Raw genomic sequence first — 19,895 nt, forward strand, 5'->3', positions numbered from 1 at the left:
TATGTTGCCCAGGCTGGTCTCAAACTGCTGGGCTCAAGCATCCTCCAGCCTCAGCCTCCCAAATGATTGGGATTACAGGTGTGCACCAGTGTGCATGGCTGCCACCTCTTCTTTAATCATCTGGGGTGATATTAACTCCCCATAAATAGACCCTCCCCAAACAGAGTACAGAAAGAGGAGAAAACCAGACAGACACATACAGTGGAACAGCCAATGAGTGTCACCGAGGTGAGCAGGACCTCCTTGGGGGCCATCACTGACATCCCCAGCCATGCCGGGCTCCAGTGTTCTTTATTAAGATAGACCCCACTTCCCAGGGCCTGAGCCCTGGAGGGTGGAGTGAAAAAATGTTTCTACAGCCAGAGAATGACGTCTGGAGGAGATGTAGCAAGCCAAAATTTCTTATTAAAAGAAGGAGGGCTTTTTTCCTTCTTATTTCTTTCAAATGTACATGCCAGTTTCCTCCCAAGAGTTGACAGGTACAGGGGAGAATTTCAGTGGCTCCTGACAGACCAAGAATTGTCTCCTATCGTTGTATCCTGGCAGAAACTCATTCTCCAAGGCGGAACCTCCTGAGTTTTCACAGACGCCACGCACCCTCGTGCACTGGCACGGCCCTTTCGGCAGGTCTCGCTTCTCCACCCCGGGGTGAGTCAGCTGTCTTGGGCCCCTTTGAGTGTTTTCATTTAATAACAGAACTCGGTTACTAATAGAAGCAGCCACCACAGTTAGGCAGCAAAAACAAAATCAGTAATAACACTCTTACTTCACATGGAGCTGTAATATTTACAAAACATTTATATACGCATTGCCTGATTCGGTTCTTTTTGTTTTTTTGAGATAAGGTCTTGCTCTGTCACCCAGGCTGGAGTGCAGTGGTGCAAACATAGATCACTACAGCCTTGAACTCCTCGGCTCAAGCCATCCTCCCACCTCAGCCTCTCAAGTACCTGGAACTCCGAGGCCACGCCACCACTTCCAGATCCTGATTGGGCTCTTGACGCTAAGAAAATCGTGAGTTCTACAGCACTTCTTCACGCCCCAGCAGCGCTCTGAGGCCGAAGAGTCTGGCAAATGCACACCAGGAACCAGACCCAGAGAGGCTCCCAGGGCCCTTGTGTCTCATCCTGGGATCTCTAAAGGGGTCAATTTGGAGGAAGGGCTTGCTTCTCCTCTTGTCACATTCACGCCCCATGTGGTCCCCTTTTCTTATAGGGGGTACCACCCAGGTAGACACCCGGAGACCCCCCCACCACCCAAAGAGAGTTTAGGGAGCAATGACGGGTGTCCTTGACAAAGATCTTCAGTTCTCGATGGCACCTAGGCTGTGGCCAGGTAGCGATGGCTGGAATCTTTCTTGGATTGCACACTGCTCCTTCACTGGGGAACATACCCCACCATTATTTATGGCGGCCTGGTACAGGTAGCTCGCTGCGAGATACCTAAACCTCCAGACTCGGGGCTCTCCTTGCGTTTGCAAAAAATCCCGGAACACGGGGCCCCTCGCAGTTCCCATGGAGAACTCCCAGGGGAGTTCTGTTGTGTCACCCTGTGGCTAAGTCTCTCTGATCCTCCCTGGAAGGGCCCAAAAGCACAGCCTCCTCACCACGAGGCGTAACACTTTGAAGCCACTCTCACGATAGGGCTTAGGTTTACAGAGGCTGGAAATCCATCCTAGCCAGGGCCACAGACACAAACAACGTCTTCTGGCTTCTGATGGCTCCTCATGCTTCTATGGTCCCAAGCAAAGAAACCTCCTCACACCAGGCATTTGGTGTGAACCTCCAGACCAAGTGCCCCCATGTACCCAGCCCCTTCCATCACCCCAACTCCAAGCCCCATAGGTCCACCACTCTCATCGCAAGACTGCTCTGTGTTCCCCCAGCGGGACTCCTCCTCCCTCTGATGCCACCTTCCACATATTCCCAACGCCTGCCCGCCCGATTGCACACTCTACCGACTTAAGTACTCTTACAATCTCTGTGGACACCATCCATTTAGGCCGTTTTCATGGAAGATGAGGTATCTCACGGGCCATACCACCATGGGTCACGGCGGTAAGAAAGAGGAGGAAGGAGAGTGGTGGTGGAAGCCTTCCTGCAACCCCACCGCTGCTTTGAAACCGCTGCTCCTCTATCCTCAACTTCAGAGAAACACCACGAGGCTCATATACCTCTGTCTGCCTGGGCCATCTGTTACCGGGCCTCGAGACTCTTGTCACGGATTTCTGGCACCTGCACCTCACGATTTTCCTCTCACGTGTTTGGGAAGGAGAAGATAGCACATCCTGGCAAGTCCTCAGCCCTCTGCTTCTCCTAGCCCAGGTCACTGAATCTTTTCAAGCCAAGCTTCTTGAACCCGTCGACCACAGCAGCAGAGTTACTGGTTACCTCTTCCTGCTTCCTCCTCAGTGAGCCCCACAGCCATGCAACGTTCCCCAGCTGAAATCTCCAACTAGTTCTGCAATGCTAAATCAAAGCACCCAGTGCTGTCCTGGCCACAGTTCACGTTCCTTTTTCCAATACACTCTGCTTCTCAGATTCTGTGAAGCCGCCCCTGGCTTTCCTCCTACCCCGAGGCCATTACTTCTGAGTCTCCTCGTTGGTCCTTTTACTTCGAGCATCTCAAAAATGTTATTTCCTGGCTTGCGACCTTTGCCCTGGACACTCCTCATTCTGTAGGTGACCCTGGGTGCCCACGTGGCCACCCAGACTTGGTTCCGTCCTTCTCCGCTTGTGTGCTGATGGATTCCTGCATCACGAACTCCACCAGGAAAACCCCAGCTGAGCCCCAGAGCCCCCACAGGGCATGGTTTAAGGAGCATGTCCACTCAGATATCCCACAAGCCCAAGAAATCAGCGGGTGAACCCCCAACTGTGTCTCGTGTCTCACGGGTTGGCACCACCATCCACTCGGTTCCTGAACACCAGAACCTAGGAATAATGCCAGGTTGGCTGAGGATCACCCTGTGACTCTGCTGCAAGGCTCTGGAAAAAGCCAACCAGGACCTCCACATTGCCACAGATGAGCAAAGAGTGTCCCATGAAGGCTTCTTATTGGCAGAGACTCTCTACAGGCATCCGAGCGGAGGCCCAGGCCCGGGCTTGGGTGGCCCCCACAGGGAAGGCCAAAGAGCAGACCCAGGCCCTGTAAGGTATCTCAGAGACCGAAATGCTCATTTCCTCTGAGAACTCAACAGATAACCTCCAAATCCCTAAATCGAGACATAGCAGTAGGAGCCCATCATTTAGAGACACAGAGGTGAATATTCAGAAGAAATAGCTGAAGAAAAAAACCAGAAGTTTGCGGAGGTGGGTCTCCACGGGTGCACATGAAACAAGGGACTGCTGAATTGTATTTTTCATCGTACATTTCCTAGTGGTATATGGCCCTTTAAGCAGAAGGATTCATCTGATATCACTAATTATAATAAAATGTGAAAATGCATCTCAACACACTTAATAAGTAAGCCTGGGAGCTGATTCATCCACATCAGCTAATACAAATCTGAGCCATCTCCAGATTCAAGGAATGATTGTGCAACGTCTCGTGAACGTATCTATGCAGTGTTTTACTCACCTTGAAAATAACTACCATATGATCTAGTAATCTCACTCTGGGTATTTATAGTCCAGATACTCCCCCATGTTCTTTGCAGCACTATTCGTAATAACCAGGATATAAAAACAACCTAAGTGGTCATTGATGGATGAATAAAGAAAATGTGGTATATACATACAATGGAATATTATTCAGCCTTAAAAAGAAGGAAATTCTGACATTTGTGACAACGTGGATGGACCTTGAGAACATTATGCTAAGTGAATATGCCAGACACATACTGTGCGACCTCACTTATATGTGGAATCTAAAATAATTAAACTTATATAAACAGAGAGTAGAATGGTGGTTGCCAGGGGCTGGTTGGGGCAGGGAGTGGAGGGTTGATGGTCAAAGTTGCAAAGTTTCAGTTATGCAAGATAAAGAAGTTTTAGAGATCTACTATATAGCATAATGCCTACAGCTAAATACACTACTGTATACTTCAAATTTACTAAAAGAGTAGATCTTTGGCTAAGTGTTCTTATCACACACACACATAATAATAACAATAATAATAATAATAAAGAGGATGTGTGGAAAGTTAAAAAAAAAATAACTCGAGCATAGGAGACCCTCACCAGAAACAACAATATATTTCATTGGCAAATGCAGCATGTTAACATGAAAATTTTGATTTCAGGACTATAGAGGAAAGCGAGCACAGTGTCAGCTGTAAAACAAGCACTCAAGCTACTTTGAATGTGTTTGACCTTTCCTTAGCCCGGGAAATCTATTAGCCCTAGAAACTGCCAGCATAGCAGGGAACAAAGACATCCTGCTTTCCCTTTGACGAGGGACCTTGTGTTTCAGATATGCTTTACTTCCTATGAGGATGGTTCCGTTTCTGCAGCTGCCACCTCGGCTTTCATAAGAGGAGTTACAAAATGATAGTCACGCTGGGGCCACATTCCACACCCGCTAAGTCAGACTCTCTGGGGATTGGGCCCGGCATCTGCTCGTGGATAAATGCTCCACGAGAGACCTGATGCACAGCTGACGTTGAGAGACATAAGCTCACCTGCCCTTCACCTGCCCTGTTTTTTTTTAATATAACCTTGGACTCCATAGCCTTGTTTGTAGTTAATGAATTGGAAAAAAATGTAGGGGTTGCCTCGCCTTCAAGAGCATCTTTTCACATATTTATTCTACAGCCACGTCAGAGCAATTTCAAGGACTTAGGAGGGTGGTTATGCCACAGCTTTCCCTTTCTGACCTGATACTCGGCAGGCCCAGGAGAGGGAGAAAGAAGAGCCTTGCAGGTGGAAAGGGGTCGAGAGTTCTGTTGTCTTGGTAACCGTGCTGCCACTCATCCCATTGGGGTGCTCAGCTCCGGCAGGGGCCCTGTGGGTGAGACACCACCCCTCCCCACTCTGGCTGTCTTCCTGTGCTCAGAGGTTGAAGCTAAGGGCTGAGGTTGGTTACCAGGGAAACTGAAGCCAGGTCCTTGAGATTGGTGAACAGAAAAACCGGCAGTGGAATTCAGGATGTAGCATGGATTATGGGAGCCTGCCCACAGACAGAGGATTGACAGTCACTAGTGCACGCACCCACAGGCTGCCTGCGCAGGAACCAGGAACGTGCGCACACCGTACACAGACACACACGTAGACGTGCACTCACCAGCACTGCCTCTGCCCAGGTGTGCACAGTCTATCTGGCTGGAGCATCAGGTGCACGTGGAGGAGCCAGGCGACCAGGCAGGACATGTAGGCAGGACGTGGAATAGGAAAAGAAAGGGGATATTGCTTACTGTTGTAGAAAAAATGACTGCATACCCTTTCCTCCACGACTTACGGTCACGTTTGCACTACATGTTTTAAATGGTTTTACTAAGGTTTAATTTGCTTGCCACAAACTTTCACGTACCCAAAGGGAATAATACGGCGAGATTGAGCAAATGTACACAGTTTTGCAGCCCTCACCACCATCCAGTTTCAGAATACTTCCATCACCCCAGAAAGATCCCTGGTACCCACTAGCAGCAGTCAATCCCCATTACTTTACCTCCAGGCCCGCCCAGGCAACCAGTAAGCTCCTTTCTCTCTCTGTAGAGCTGCCTCTCTGGGCATTTCCTATAAACTGACTTGTGCAGTAAGTGGTCTTCTGTGTCTGACATTTGTCAGTTAGCATAATGTCTTGGAGGCACAAACACGCTGTAGCGTGCATCAGTAGCGTGTTCCTTGTCATGGCTCAGTAACGTTCGGCTGTATGGATATACCACTTCTTTATCCCTTTACTGATTGGTAGACATTTGGCTTGTTTCCACTCTGGGGCCTTCCTGCAAAATGCTGCAGTGAACATCTGAGCATGTATCTTTGTGCAGACATGGTTTTATCAGATGCTGTCAAATATTTTTCTCTGTCTATGAAGATGATGATATAGTTCCTGTCCTCTATTATATTAACAGGGTGGATTACCTTAACTGAAATTTGAATGCATTCCTAGAATAAATGTCACTTGGTCATGTTGTGTAACCCACTGTATGTGTCGCTGGATTGGGGTTTGCTAATATTTTCTTGGGGATTTTCGCATGCATATTCATGATGGATATTGGTTTACGGTATTCTTCTGCTGTCTCTGTCTGGCATTGCTATTATTATTATTATTATTATTATTATTATTATTGCTTTTGAGAGAAATCTCGCCTGTTGCCCAAGCTGGAGTGCAGTGGTGCGATCTGGGCTCACTGCAACCTGTGCCTCCCAGGTTCAAGCAATTCTCCTGCCTCTGCCTCTGCCTCTGCCTCCCGAGTAGCTGGGAATACAGGTGCCCACCACTATACTCGGCTAATTTTTGTATTTTTAGTAGAGTCGGGGTTTCACCATGTTGGCCAGGCTGGTCACAAACTCCTGACCTCGGGTGGTCCGCCCGCCTCGGATGCCCAACATCTTGGGGTTACATGCGTGAGCCACCACGCCCAGCCTCTGTCTGCCTTTAGTTGCAGGGTAATACAATTTTCAGAGGATGAGTTGGGAAATGTTCCCTCCTCCTCTACATTCTGAAAGAATCTGTGAAGGGCTGGTATTATGTATTTTGTAAATGTTGGATAGACTTCACCAACGAGGCACTGGAGCCTAGACTGTCCCTAGTGGGAAAATTTTTAATGTAGTCTTTCTATTTCCTTACATTCTCTGGGTCTACTCCGATGTCCCACGTGATCACTGCATTTGCACCTTTCCCTGTCCCAATCTTTCTCGCCTGCTGGTGCTTTTGGTGTGGTCTCTACTCTGAAATGTCGCATGCTGGACACCTGTGGACATCACAGGACTGCAGATCCTAGTCTGTAACTTGGGATAGTATGGTGTCTCAGACATGACCCCCAAGTCCCATCCACCCCCAACACGCAGGTACAGGGACAAAGACCTGGAAGTGAGGATGTGGAGGGTGTGCCGAGTGCCTCAGTTACCGCCACCCACCCATTTTCCATGCCTGTTCCTGGAGACCCTGTGGCACTGTGCATCTGTGACCTCCCTGAGCAAGCCCCTGATGTCTGGTTTTTCCAACTCAGATCCTTCTCACTCCTTTCATCTCCCGGGACTGGGACCGCACAGGATCAAACACCCGTTCTCTGACACAACAATGCGTGCCTGCTAGCGTTTCAATATTTGTGTTCCCTCCAAAACTCACAGTGAAATTAATCCCCACTGCAACAGTGTTGGGAGGTGTGGAATAACAGCAGGTGTTTAGGCCATCACGGCAGAGCCCTCGTGAGTGAATGAATGCTGCTATGAAAAGAGCTTGTGGAAGTCGGCTTGCTCTCTCTTTTCCTCGTCTGCTATGTGAGGACATAACATTCTTCCCGGCTTGTCCTTCCACCTTTTGCCACGTGAGGAAATACCAAGAAGACTCTCACCAGATACCAGATACCGGTACCTTCGTTTTGGACTTCCCAGCATCCAGGGTCATGAGAAATAAATTTGTTTCCATTACAAATTGCCAGCTGTCTTGGTTCATTTTGCTTTGCTATAACAGAATACCTGAGACTGGCTCATTTCTAAAGAAAACCGGAAGCCAGGCACGGTGGCTCGTGCCTGTTAATCCCAGGACTCTGAGAGGCCAAGGTGGGAGGATCGCTTCAGGCCTGAAGTTCGAGATCTGCCTGGGCAACACGGCCAGACGCTATCTCTACAGAACATTTAAAGATTAGCCTGGCATGGCAGTACATCCTTGAGCTACTTGGCTCAGGTGGGAGCATCCCACCTGAGTTCAAGGCTGTAGTGAGCCATGATCGTGCCACTCCACTCTCGTCGGCAACAGAGCATCACCCTGTCTCTAAAAACAATTCATATAAATACACCTTTTAAATTAAAAGAAACAATTGGTTTATCTGGCTCACAATTCTGCTGGCTGAAACATTCATTTTTGGGCAACTGCATCTGGTGAGGGCCTCGGGCTGCTTCAACTCATGGTGGAAAGTGGAAGAGGAGCTGGCGTGTGCAACGAGATCACTTGGAAAGAAGGAAGGGAGAGAGAATCCAGGGAGGCCAGAATCTTGTGAACAATCCACTCTCCTGCGAACTAATTCATACCTGTGAGAGTAAGAACTCAGCCCAGCACGATGGCATCACAGGACACGGAATCATTCATGAGGGATCCCTGCCATGACCCAAACACCTCCCACTAGGACCCACCTCCCAACACTGCAGCACTGGGGATTCAACTTCAACCTGACTCTTGGTGGGGATAAACACACCATATCCAATCCAGAGCACCCAGCCCGTTGTATTTCATGATATAGCGGAAGGACACAGACTAAGATGGGGTCAGCTCTCTCTCCCTGATGAATCGCTCAATCCCCCGGAGCAGGGCTACCTCTGCAACTCCTCCTCACCTCCCCACCACGACAGTCGACGTAGCCCAGAAGGGAGAGAGGCAAGGTGAGAAAATGGAAACCCCGATGATTGCTGAAATGATGACTGTCACTGGCAGCACGGACCTGGCGTGCTTACTGGGCTGACTGAGAAGGTCCGCAGAGAGCATCTGAGTGGCTGGGGAGTCAGACAAATGCATGCATCTCTGGCCACCACCTTAGGACCTGCACAAACTCTCCGCAAGGTGGGGATGATTGTACCTGGCCCACGGCACTGTGTGGAGGATTCAGCAATGGATCTCACCAAGACCTGGTGCTACCAGCTATGAAATGAGCACCAAAGCCCGGCTCTAGGCACTTCACCCACAGCCTTCACAGAGGTGAACTGCTGAAGGGGGCCAGCTCCGATCCCAGCCTGCCTAGGTTCGGGTGCTGGTTCGGATGCTTGTTCTACCTCTTACTGCCTGTGCCACCGTGGGCTAGTTCCCTAACTTCTCTGGTGTTCTGCTTTCCAAATTCATAAAGCGGAACTGAAAATGTTGCTAGAGGATGGGTGTGTGGGAGTGGAGGAAGGCAGCTGACATACAGAAATGGGGAAAATACCGTCAGAACCCTAGGAAACATCAGCCAAAGGGCAACACCTTGAACCCCTTTGAAACCCGAACCCCTCTGAAGCCCTCCGAGATTTACCGGTCTGCATTTAGGCCTTTGTGTTTCAAGAAGGAATAGCCCTGCTGTTTTTTCCCTTCTCCCCTGGAGCTAGGTCAGTTCAACTGTCAACTCTCTCATGAGATCTCAGCATCAGAACCTAAGACACTTACCTGTTTTCAAGCCACTTCTGTCGGCAGGAGACGCATAGACTTTTGCAGCAAGACAGCTCTGGGGACTACCTAAAACAGACTGACACAAAGCAGAATTTGTTTTCAGTTCAGAGGAGTCACACGGGTACTGGCTGGGTTCACATCTCAGGATTCTGCAGAGGTTAAAAAAAAAGAGAGCGATTTAATCATTTGTGCCTCCTGAAATTAAAAGACACACATGTCTAAATCGCAATAAGATGTTGGAAGAACCCAAGGATGCTCTGGTTCTGACAAAGCAGGTGCAAACTGTTGCTCAGGTTCAGCCACCTGGGCCCACCACACAACAAGCAATGGCGCCGCAGCCCCTAAGCCAGGGCACCAGCACCAACATGCAGGGCTCTCACCGTGGGTGGTGGACTCTGCTTCCACGTCTCCTGTGCACAGGAAGCCTCTCTTCGAAGTCATGGCCCTGCCTCGCCGGTCTGGATGCTGGTCCCGCTGCAGGGCTCAAACAGTGACTGGGCTGTGTTCTCTGGTGCCCTCCCTCCCCCGTTCCCAGTCTCCACAGCGTAGAGCTTCCCTCAATAAACCCGGATCCCCTGCTTGGGGAGATTTCAAGGTAGTCAGCTCAGATCTAATGAGAAACCAACCAATAGTGAGGAACAAACCTGAATTCTACACCCATTTTCCATTCCTACATATATTTATTTGGTACTGATGATGAAGAACCCCGTCAGAAATTCCTGCAAGGGAGACTACTACTCGGCTGTTAGGGGTATTGCAATATTTACATACATGTAGCTTACCACATACATAAATGATTACACAAACAGTACAGCGGTGAACCACCAAGTTCTCATTCCACATCCCTTTCCCACACGGCGTTTAGCTGCCCATTCTTGAAACGGGATCTCAGGGCAGCACATGGCAATTCAACAGGCCTAGTGCTGCTTCTCAGAGGCAGTCAACTCAATGGTGCAAAAGCACAGGACAGCGACAAGGCATTCACACTACACAGACATGTGATCTCTCACTGACAGCAGGAAGGGAAGAGAGATGGAGATCCCGGGTGGGAAAGCAACAACATGCATCACGGGAGCCACGTGAGATGCGGCGAGGACCGCTGGTATGCAGCGTCCCTTGCCAAGGAATGCCTCACAGCCATCCGAGAATGACAGGCACGAAAGATGAGGACCTTCCTGGGGTCGGTCAAGCATCATGCTGGGAGGATTCCCACGTGTCCCGGCACACAGGTCCTGGCACTCATCCGACCACAGCTTGGTGTTTGGTCCCCAAAATGGGCCCACACCCAGGCGCTGCCAACACGGCAGTCCCTTTGGGTCTCCATCCCATGTGGGTGCACGTCTCAGTTTTCCTCTAACCACTGCTTCAGCAGCCTCTGAAACATTATTTTGCTCTCCTGCTGCCTCTCTCGCTGGCGCTTCTCCTCTGTCTCCTGTGGTTGGAGTGCTGCTTCGGGCAGAGGCCCGGGCTGGTTGGTGCCTAGGCTGAGGGTCAAGCCACTGAGGCCCTGCACCAGCGTCTCCCAGGAGGAGGGTTGTGGGGCCCTGTTACTCTCCCCAGGGATCCCAGAAAGATTTGGCCTGTGGCTCTGGCAGTATCGACATTCACATCGGAATCGATTCTGACCTCGGTCACCTAACGGGGAGACTCTGGCTTCCCTCCCAACAGCATAGGGGGCCATGTGATCACGGTGTCTCCTCCTCACGTGCCGCAGGAACGCTTTCTTCCTCTGAAGGAACTCCAGCCTCTCCCACTGCCGCTCTTCCAGCGTCTTCTCCTCTCTGTACCGCTGATGGAGCAGCCCCTCTGGGAGAGGCACGGCCTGGCTGGGGCCAGGACCGGGGCTCAGGTTACTGAGGCCCATCATCGGCTGTTCTGAGTAAGAAGGCTGAGAGGACGCTGGATCTTCCTGGGAAGTCTCTGCAGCTGTCATCAGGGAAGATTTGGAAGGTGATGCTGGATTCCGTTTCTGGAGTGGATCCATGGAGGTCTGGTCCCAGCTGGAAGCCCCGCCAGGCCCTTGGGTCCAGAAAAGGAGGTGAAGCTGGAGATTCTCAGACACGAAGAAGGTAGCGAGGAATGTGTGCGGGCAGAACCCAGACTGCAACACAAAGTGATAAGACCAGAAGAAAACACATGATTATTCATCTTACTCAACCTCTCTGTCCCTCCACTTCCTGTGTGTAGAATGGAGATTATACAGAGACCCTGTCCTAGGCTTCTTCTGAGGATGACGTGAGATCATACATGTCACCAGCTTAGAATATTAATGCCATCTAATAAAGGATTTAGAAATGATACCAACTAATGCATCCACGTGACACGGAGTGCAAAAGGCTGCGATGCAGTTCGACGATGTCAATTCCCTGCTGACACTCTCCAACCCCTTCCCAAGCATCATTTGTAGAATCATCAAGGCGTGACTCACAGATGCTCTGCCCATGAGCGTTCATTTTTCATCCATTCACAAGGGAGACTTTTACTCAACTGTAAGCGTTTGCACCATGGGGACACACCCTTTTGTATGTTCACCTTCCCGACCACTGGGTTTGCATCTAGTCAAAAGGGCTGCTCATGCCTATGGAAATCGTTTCCAAATTCCGAGTGTGGATAAGAATTTATTTTACTAAATAACAGAAGCAAAAACCCCCAGGAGACTTCAAAGAGAAAAACACATAGATGAATTCAACTAATCCAAAAGCTGGTTCTTTGAAGTGATCAATGAAATTGATACACCCGTGGCAGGACGGGCTGGGAAAAAAGAGGGCAAAGAAACAAGTTACCAGTTATCAGGAATGCAAGAAGAGACTGCACTCCAGACCCAGAAAACATAAAAGGGTCAATATGGTAAGAACACACACGACTCTACAGATTCATATTCCACAGGTCAGAGGAAATGTAGCACATACTTGAAAACCACAAGCTATGGAAACTCACACAGGATGGATTTCAAACACTGAACTGTGTCACAGTCCTGTATGTTTTAAAGAAGTCGAATTCACAGGCAAACACATTTGCAAAAAGATCTCTGGGCCGCAACAGTTTCACTGGCCAATTCTACCAAACGTTTAATGAACAAATATCACCAACTTACCCAACTTCTTCTAGGAAACAAAGCAGAGGCAATGTGCCCCGCTGATTTTATGAGGCCAGCACCGCAGGGATACCAAGAAAAGGACAGACCGGTATTCTTTCCTAATACAGGCACCAAAGTATTCAACAAAACTTAGTAATTGGAATTCAGCAGTATGTGAGAAGAAGAATAAGCCACCATCAAGTGGGTTTTATAGCAGGAATGCAAGGGTTGTTCTTCCCACACCTGAAAATCAATCAATGTAATCCACAGATTGAGAGATCAGATGAAGAACAAAAATGACAGGATCACATCAAGCTACGCAGAAAAACCATTCAATAAGATTCCAAGTCCGCTGGTGATATAAAAGCTGTAGCACACTAGGAACACAAGACAACTTCTTCAACCTGAAAAAGGGCGTGTACAGTCAAACCTACAACTAACAAGCCACTTAATGGTCAACGACTGGATGCTTTCTGCCTAAGGATGCGAACCAGGCAAGGACGTCCACTCTCACCACAGCTATTCAACGTCACGCTGGAGGCCTAGTCAGTGCTATAATGCCAGGAGAGTCATGGCACACGTCGGAGAAAGCAAGAAACCAAAGTACTCCTTTTCATATATCCTGTGATCGTCTACAGGAAACAACCAATGAATCTCCTCCAGACTCTCAGAGCTAATAAGAGCTTAGTGCTCATTAATGAGAGCTTAGCAGCGATACAGGAGAGAAACTCGACACACAGAAAACAATCCTATGAGTAACTGGAAACCCAAATTTAAGAAATAATACTGTTTTACAAAAGCTACAAACACAATGAAATGGCTATGTATAGAGCGAAAATACATGGAAGGGGTCTGCATGCCCAAAACTATTATACGGTGATGAAGAAATCAAAGAAGATTTAGTTAAATGGAGAGAAACAATGTGTTCCCATATTTAAAGACCCCAAAAGGTTAAAAGTCCATTGTCCCCAATTTGATCTGGAGAATGAATGCAGTCCCTGCCTATCAGAATCCTTGAGGGACATCTGCATATATAAACAAGCAGATTCTACAATTCACGTAGAATATTTGATGTCTCAAAAAGCAGAAGGGATTTAGAGAGATCATATTATCAGATTTTCAGATTTGCTCTAAAGCTGTAATAATCGAGATTGCTGGCTTACAGGGGTAGACGAGTAGCTCCATGGAATAAAATAGAGTCCATGAATCAATCCATCCATAGAAATGTGTCCAATAAGTTTTGACATGGGTGTGAGAGGGAATCCAATGGAGAAGGGATAAGCTTTTCAATGCATCAGGTGGCCTATCCTTATGCAAAAAGAAGCACCTCAACCTCAACCTTTACATGCAATTAAGGAAAAAGGGTTCAGAGACCTACAAACCGAAGTTCAATACTAAGACTTTTGGGAGAAACCGTAGGAAGACATCTTTGTGAGGGGAGGCTAGGACATGACCTGAGATGCATGATCCATGGAAAGGAAAGATGGATGAATAGGAGTTTGGCAAAATTTAAAACTCTGGCTCTGGCCGGGCGCGGTGGCTCCCGCCTGTAATCCCAACACTTCGGGAGGCCAAGGTGGGCAGGTCACTTGAGTTCAGTTGTTCGAGGCCAGCCTGGCCAACATGGTGAAACCCCGTCTCTACCAAAAAATACAAAAATTAGCTGGCGTGGTGGCACATGCCTGTAGTCCCCAGCTACTGGGGAGGCTGAGGCAGGAGAATTGCTCGACCCAGGAGGCAGAGTTTGCAGTGAGCCGAGATCGAGCCACTGCCCTCCAGTCTGGGCGACATAGCGAGCCCCTGTCTCTAGATAAATAGAATAGAATAGAATAGAATAGAATAGAATAGAATAGAATAGAACAGAACAGCATAGAATAGAACACAACACAACACAACACAACACAACACAACACAACTCAACTTTGGTTGTGTAAGAGCCAGTGTGTTCAGAGAATGAAAATCGAAGTTGCACCACTAGGAGGAAATGTTTGAGAATCACCGACCTGACAGATCTTATATCCAAAATACATGGCGCATTTTCAAAACTCCACAATAAGAAAATCAACACCCCACTAGAAAATGGGGGAAAAACTTGAACGGGAGCACAAGAAACCATATTTAACATCATTCAGCATTAGGGGAATGCAAATTAACACCGTGAAGACTGGCAAGGCCAAGCAAGGAGAACATGTTGGGCGACTGGAACTCTCACACTTTGCAATTGGGAGGGCGAAATGGCATAGCAGCTTTGAGAAGGAGTTTGGCAGTTTCTTGTAAGTCAAACAGATGTTGACCATAGGACCCAGCCATCCCACTCCTTGGTATCTACCCTAGAGAAATGAAAACTTAGGTTCACAGAAAAGCCTGCACTGAATTGTAAAAGCAGCTCGACGCAAAACTGCCCCACACTGGAGTGAGGAAAATGTCATTCAGTAGAAGGATGGCTGAACACCTGTGGTCTTCCACACAGCGAAACTGCTTTCGTGAAAAAAGAACAGCCTAGGACAGAGGCATCTGACACTCATCCAAGATGTTCGTCGGGCCAAAAGAAGCCCGCCTCACAAGGCCACAAACTGTTTGGTGTCATTGACATAACACTCTCCCCAAGGCAAACCTAGAGGGAAGGAAATAGATCACTTTACACCAGGGATGATGGATGAAGAAGGGGTAAACGCAGTGGGACAGTTCCTGGGAGCACCCTGGGGTGATGGGACTGTTCTGGATCCTGACTGTGGTGGTGGCGGCGACAAGAATGTACGCCTGTGTCAAAGCTCACAGAACTGTACTCCTGAGGGAAAAAAGTCAATCTTGCTGTAGGTTAAGTGAAAAAACCCAATGGCATATTTTGCAGTAAGGGCATCTCTCTGTATTGTTTTGATAAATACATCTTGGATGAATGCAACCAAAAATTGACATTAAATTCTAAATGGAAACTTTAGATCAGCCTTCCAGGCTCTATTCTTTTGACAAACGTGGAAACCAAGAATTCACCAGTTTTCTTCAGAGGATACTGGTCCTCTGAATGTTTATTTACCAAATCGTGGCTCTCAGCACACACTGGGGTAACAAAGACAGAATCATATCAGAAACAGTTCGAATATGTACTGAACACACACACACATACTCACAAACACACCCCTCTCAGTTTGGTATTGTTAGTATGAAAAATAAAAACCCACTTCACAGGTGAGGATGACAATTTTCTCAAGGTTATATGATTGCCATGGAGAGAACTGGGTTGGAAGCCTGCCTAGAATCAGAGCCAGTGTCCCTAACCACTACACTCTATTGGGCCCTCAAAAAACATTCCCACAACGTCACCAGATCAAGACGTCTCTTTCAGCTGTGAGTAAAGAAAAATCCCTCATCAGTCAGGCCTGATCAGAAAGGCAACTCACCACCTCAGCAGGTAGAATGGGATGACGATGGACAGTTGGGGACTGCAATGGCTCCTGGCAAGACTCTGACCTCTAATTCACCCTGCAGGACCCAGCTGAGATAGCATCTCCCCCAGGAGGCCTTCTTCAAGCTCCTAAAATGCCCTGTATTTCCCCTGTCCCAGCCCCAATCCCACTCAGCTGTCAACAGATGGTCATTTCTCTGTCAACCCACTAGCCCAGGGGCTGAGAGAAGCCGGGGACTTTGTCTTGTTCACCCATCATAGAGCCTTGAGCCCAGTGGACATTTACAAATATCAAATGCAACAAGGAGGATGTGGGGCATTTACTTCAGTTTAAAGACACAGATTTCATTTAATAATCCCAATTAAACATGGAATTTTTTCTAGAAGTGGCAAAATCCTACAGCAAAATGAGTAAGATCCGTGCAAGGTCGCTGGGTGCTGAAAACTGTGCTCCTAGTCTTGCGCCATGTCATGGCAAAGGAATCTAACTCCTAGCCACGCAACGCCACACAGATTGAGGAAAGAGTCTGTCCCACACACAACTTGCAGACGTTCTCTATTTTTGATGTCTACACAGATTATCTCTATCCTACTGGGTCTGGAGTGGAGGAGATACAATTCTTAGCAGCTTTGTAAAAAAAAGAACAGGTAGTCAGTAAAGCCAGCAATGCCCATTTTTAAGAAACAAAGAAGAAAATGAAGACAGCAGTGAAGCGTGGTGCTGGTATCAGGGGTCTCCCAGCAGCTGAGTATATAGAGAAGCAGCGGGAGTACAACCAGGAGTCCAGGGAGGGGCACAGGGGAGGGACCAAGAGGAGTGGCCAGAGCAGCAAGAGGAAGACAAGGAGCAAGGTGGCTCTGGCGAGAATGGAGCTTACCTAGACTCACCCAAGGCAGTCAGGTCGCTGGGTTCACAAGGTCGATACTGTGGGTGTAGGCCGAGTGACTGTTACACCTTTCACCTAAAAAGAAAATAACCTCACTGGCCAGGTCACATTCCTCCAGGTATTTACTGAGGGTCCACTCCATTCAGTGGTGCCTTCAGTGAATTATCAAATGCAGCCCCATCCCAAGGACACATCTCAATCTGAGGAATAAAATATTGATCAAGGAGCCAGGAATGGTGGCTCACGCCTCTAATCCAAGCACTTTGGGAGGCTGAGGTGGGAGGACTGCTTCAGCCCAGGAGTTTGAGGTCAGCCTGAGCAACAGGGCGAGACCACCATCTCCACAAAAGTATTCTAAAAATTAGCCAGGCATGATGCTGCACACCTATGGTCCCAGCTACCAGGAAGGCTGAGGTGGGACGATCACTTGAACTCAGGAGGTTGAGGCCAGTAGAATCCAGCCTGGGTGACAGGTGAGACCATCCACCAAAACAAAATAAAAAGACAACTATGGCAGGCATGAGACAGGGGTACTTCTGACACAGAGGAAGTCAAAACCACCATAGCCCAGGTGGTCAGGAACAGCTTCTCCCAGGGCATGCTATGATATATATTATCATCTCCAGTAGCAGATGAGGTAACAGGATCAGAGAGGTTAAGCAACTCACTCAAGGTCACACATCTAGGGAGTGGTGGTGACCATTTCTCACTGAGGTCTGCTGAAATACAAAAGTCACTTCACTATTTGTGACACCAATCTCTCTTTATATTGTCACCCATTTTAATTCGCATTAACTGACATATACTTACCTGCGGCTCTCCTTACCTTCATATTCTCATAAGCGGCTAAAATACGGTGTAGATTTCATTTTAGCACATCAGGCCCCTCCCTTAAAGAATCTAAATTTTCTGTGCCCAGCATGATTGCCCAGCCCAGAACTGAACACTTATCTCAAATTAATCTTCCAACCACACACTAAGGAAAGGAAATGGATTACTGCCATGGAGAGATTTAATTTGGGTATTTCACAGATTTTGAACTATGATTTTAAATGTAACCACTGTCCAACCAGAAACCGTAAAAACTGCTTCCCTATGAAAAGCATTCACGGGAAATTTTATTAAATGCCAAAGCATTCCAGGTTAAGACACACTGCCCGTTTTACAGGGAGTTGTTGACATTCTGCTCCTAAGAATACCGTAGTCCTTTCCCTCTCCACTGTTAGTGCCCCGATAAGCTCAGCCAGCAAGGCCATTCGCTTTTCCTTTTGCGAGCAAACACACCAAACTACCCTCACACCCACGCACAAATCCAACGCACCCAACAGGGATATGTCAGTAGAGGGAAATGGTATCGGAGATGCAGATGGAAATCTGTGGCTACTCAGAGCACCACATTTCTGATGGCGCAGAGGGTTACCGCCCAGGGTCGCCTGTACTCCAGCAAGGTGGACGGCGGAGAGGCCCTCCTTCTCCAAACATGAGACCCTGCAGCTTGTGCGGCTACTGGACACAAATGGCCTGGACCATTCATTGCGCACGAATGCAGCAATCACAGCGCCCATTAAACGCATGTCTACTCATATGTCACATCATGACCGTCTCTCTGTCACACGTCCGAGAAAGGGTTTGTCGGACAGTTTGTTTCAATAGGGGCAATGCAGTCCTCCTTGAAAACCTTCCAGTCACTGTGTCTCCTGCTGTGTGGTGGGAGAGGAGGTGGGGAGGGAGGTGATGCCAAGGACACGGTGATTTGTGAACCCGTTGAACACTGATCCTAGCCCAAGTGTAGCCCGGCCGGCTACGAATGCCCGGGGCGTCTCGGGATCCTCTTTCTCCGCTGAAAAAAGCCACCCCCAAGCAGGGAAAGAGAACGACGCCACCCCCAGAGTGCGCGACCGCCATTCCCATACTGGGGAGATATGGATGACGGGGAAAACCACCCGCTTCCTCCGAAAGCCCCGCTGCCGGCCGGCCCAACTCAGGGATTCGAGTCCCAAGACACCCTGGCCTGTGCTAGGGACAGCCTCGGTCTCGGCCTCTCGCTCTGTCTCTCTGAAAGTCTCTCTCACACCCCCGACCCCGCTCTCAGTGTCTCCCGCGCGCTCGCTCGCTCTCCGTCTCTCTCGGGCTCTCTCACGCGCGTTCTCGCTCCGGAGCTGGTTCCCGCCGTCCAGGCGCCAGCGCGGCGCCTCGTTTCCTCTGCCCTGGAAACGCAGCGCGGCCGGCTCGGAATTGAAGGGTTAAGACAACCGGGAGGAGCCGCCCACCGGCAGGCTAGACCGGCCACAGCGCGGAAGCTGGTGTCGGTGGGGTTGAGCTGGCGTCACATGGATGCGACGGTGGCCAGAAACTGGACCTTCGATTGGCTGCCGCGAGCCGCCCGGGAGCCGGGAGAGGGAGCGAATGGGTATCTATGTGACAGCGGCTGGGTGTTTTGTCGCGAACCCCTCCGCCCAGCTCGGCTGCGACAGGAGAAGGCGTGCAGGCCGCCCTTTCCGGAGGTGTGCCGCGGCGTTCCTGGAGCGACCCTCTCGGGAGCGTGTCTCGTGAACTGGACGAATGCTTCCGGAGGGTATGGGAGAGACTCCAGGAAGCGGACGTGACTTCATAGGCAGGCGACGAGGGAACTGGGCTGGAGGCATGGGAGGAGGCCGATTTCTCCTATGATTGGCTGGGAGGTTTGCGCTAGGGCGCGCCTCTGACCTGCCGTTTCATTTTCATTATTTACTGTTTTTGCATGAGCAGTACATGCACCCTTTAAAGACAAAAACTAAACAATTCAAGACATTGAAATGATTCAGGCTACTGCCGTAGGGAGAGCGCCCCAGAAGTGGAAATCACACTGTCGCAGTAAGCGTGCGGGGTGGGGGTGGGGGAGTGTGTGTCTTTTACTTTCATAGGAAGGAGTAGACCGGTTTTAGTGGGGAGATTTATGGGGCAGGGGTTGTTTTTGTAATCAGCGGAAGTCTCAGCCAGCTGAACAGGGAATGTTTCTCTCTGTGCCTAGCTACTTTCAGGAGGACAGACCTCCCGTCTAAGTGAATCATTCCTGAGAAAAAAGAACAAGGAGTGGTTGGGTCAGCGATCTGGAAGTCATGGCACAGAGTGGACAGACGGCATCCCTTATATAAGTCCCATGGATAATACTGGTCCTTTGTGGTCAACGATTTCCCAGAACACGAAAGTGTGCAGATATTTCTTTACCGTGGCATTTGTCAGGAGTCAAGCGACATGCAGCAGCGTTTGTCCTAGCAGATACATGGATAGTAGATTGCTTTTTAACCCTGGA

The 19,895-nt window shown here is 49.0% G+C and overlaps 1 protein-coding gene across 9 annotated transcripts; it reads right to left on the bottom strand.

The window, feature by feature from the left end:
• Window positions 1–229: 229 nt before the first annotated feature.
• LOC105472451 (protein FAM156A/FAM156B) lies at window positions 230–19,104 on the bottom strand. Of its 9 annotated transcripts, XR_011618475.1 has the most exons (5): window positions 16,595–18,737; window positions 9,618–11,338; window positions 9,235–9,386; window positions 5,224–5,261; window positions 230–5,109 (listed from the first exon to the last, which is right to left on the bottom strand). XR_011618475.1 is itself a non-coding variant. In XM_071089309.1 (3 exons), exon 3 carries the CDS (start codon window positions 11,219–11,221, stop codon window positions 10,580–10,582), a length of 642 nt encoding a protein of 213 aa, XP_070945410.1. In that variant the 5' UTR covers window positions 11,222–11,338; window positions 16,605–16,678; window positions 18,744–19,104; the 3' UTR covers window positions 9,898–10,579. The 9 variants fall into 9 exon arrangements, 5 of the variants coding, with proteins under 5 accessions (XP_070945410.1, XP_070945407.1, XP_070945406.1 ...); XR_011618474.1 differs by having other exon boundaries at window positions 230–5,261; XR_011618473.1 differs by having other exon boundaries at window positions 5,224–9,386.
• Between the last annotated feature and the right edge of the window lie 791 nt (window positions 19,105–19,895).

Source organism: Macaca nemestrina, chromosome X, assembly GCF_043159975.1.
Source record: "Macaca nemestrina isolate mMacNem1 chromosome X, mMacNem.hap1, whole genome shotgun sequence".
In the NCBI taxonomy this organism is placed as follows: domain Eukaryota; kingdom Metazoa; phylum Chordata; class Mammalia; order Primates; family Cercopithecidae; genus Macaca; species Macaca nemestrina.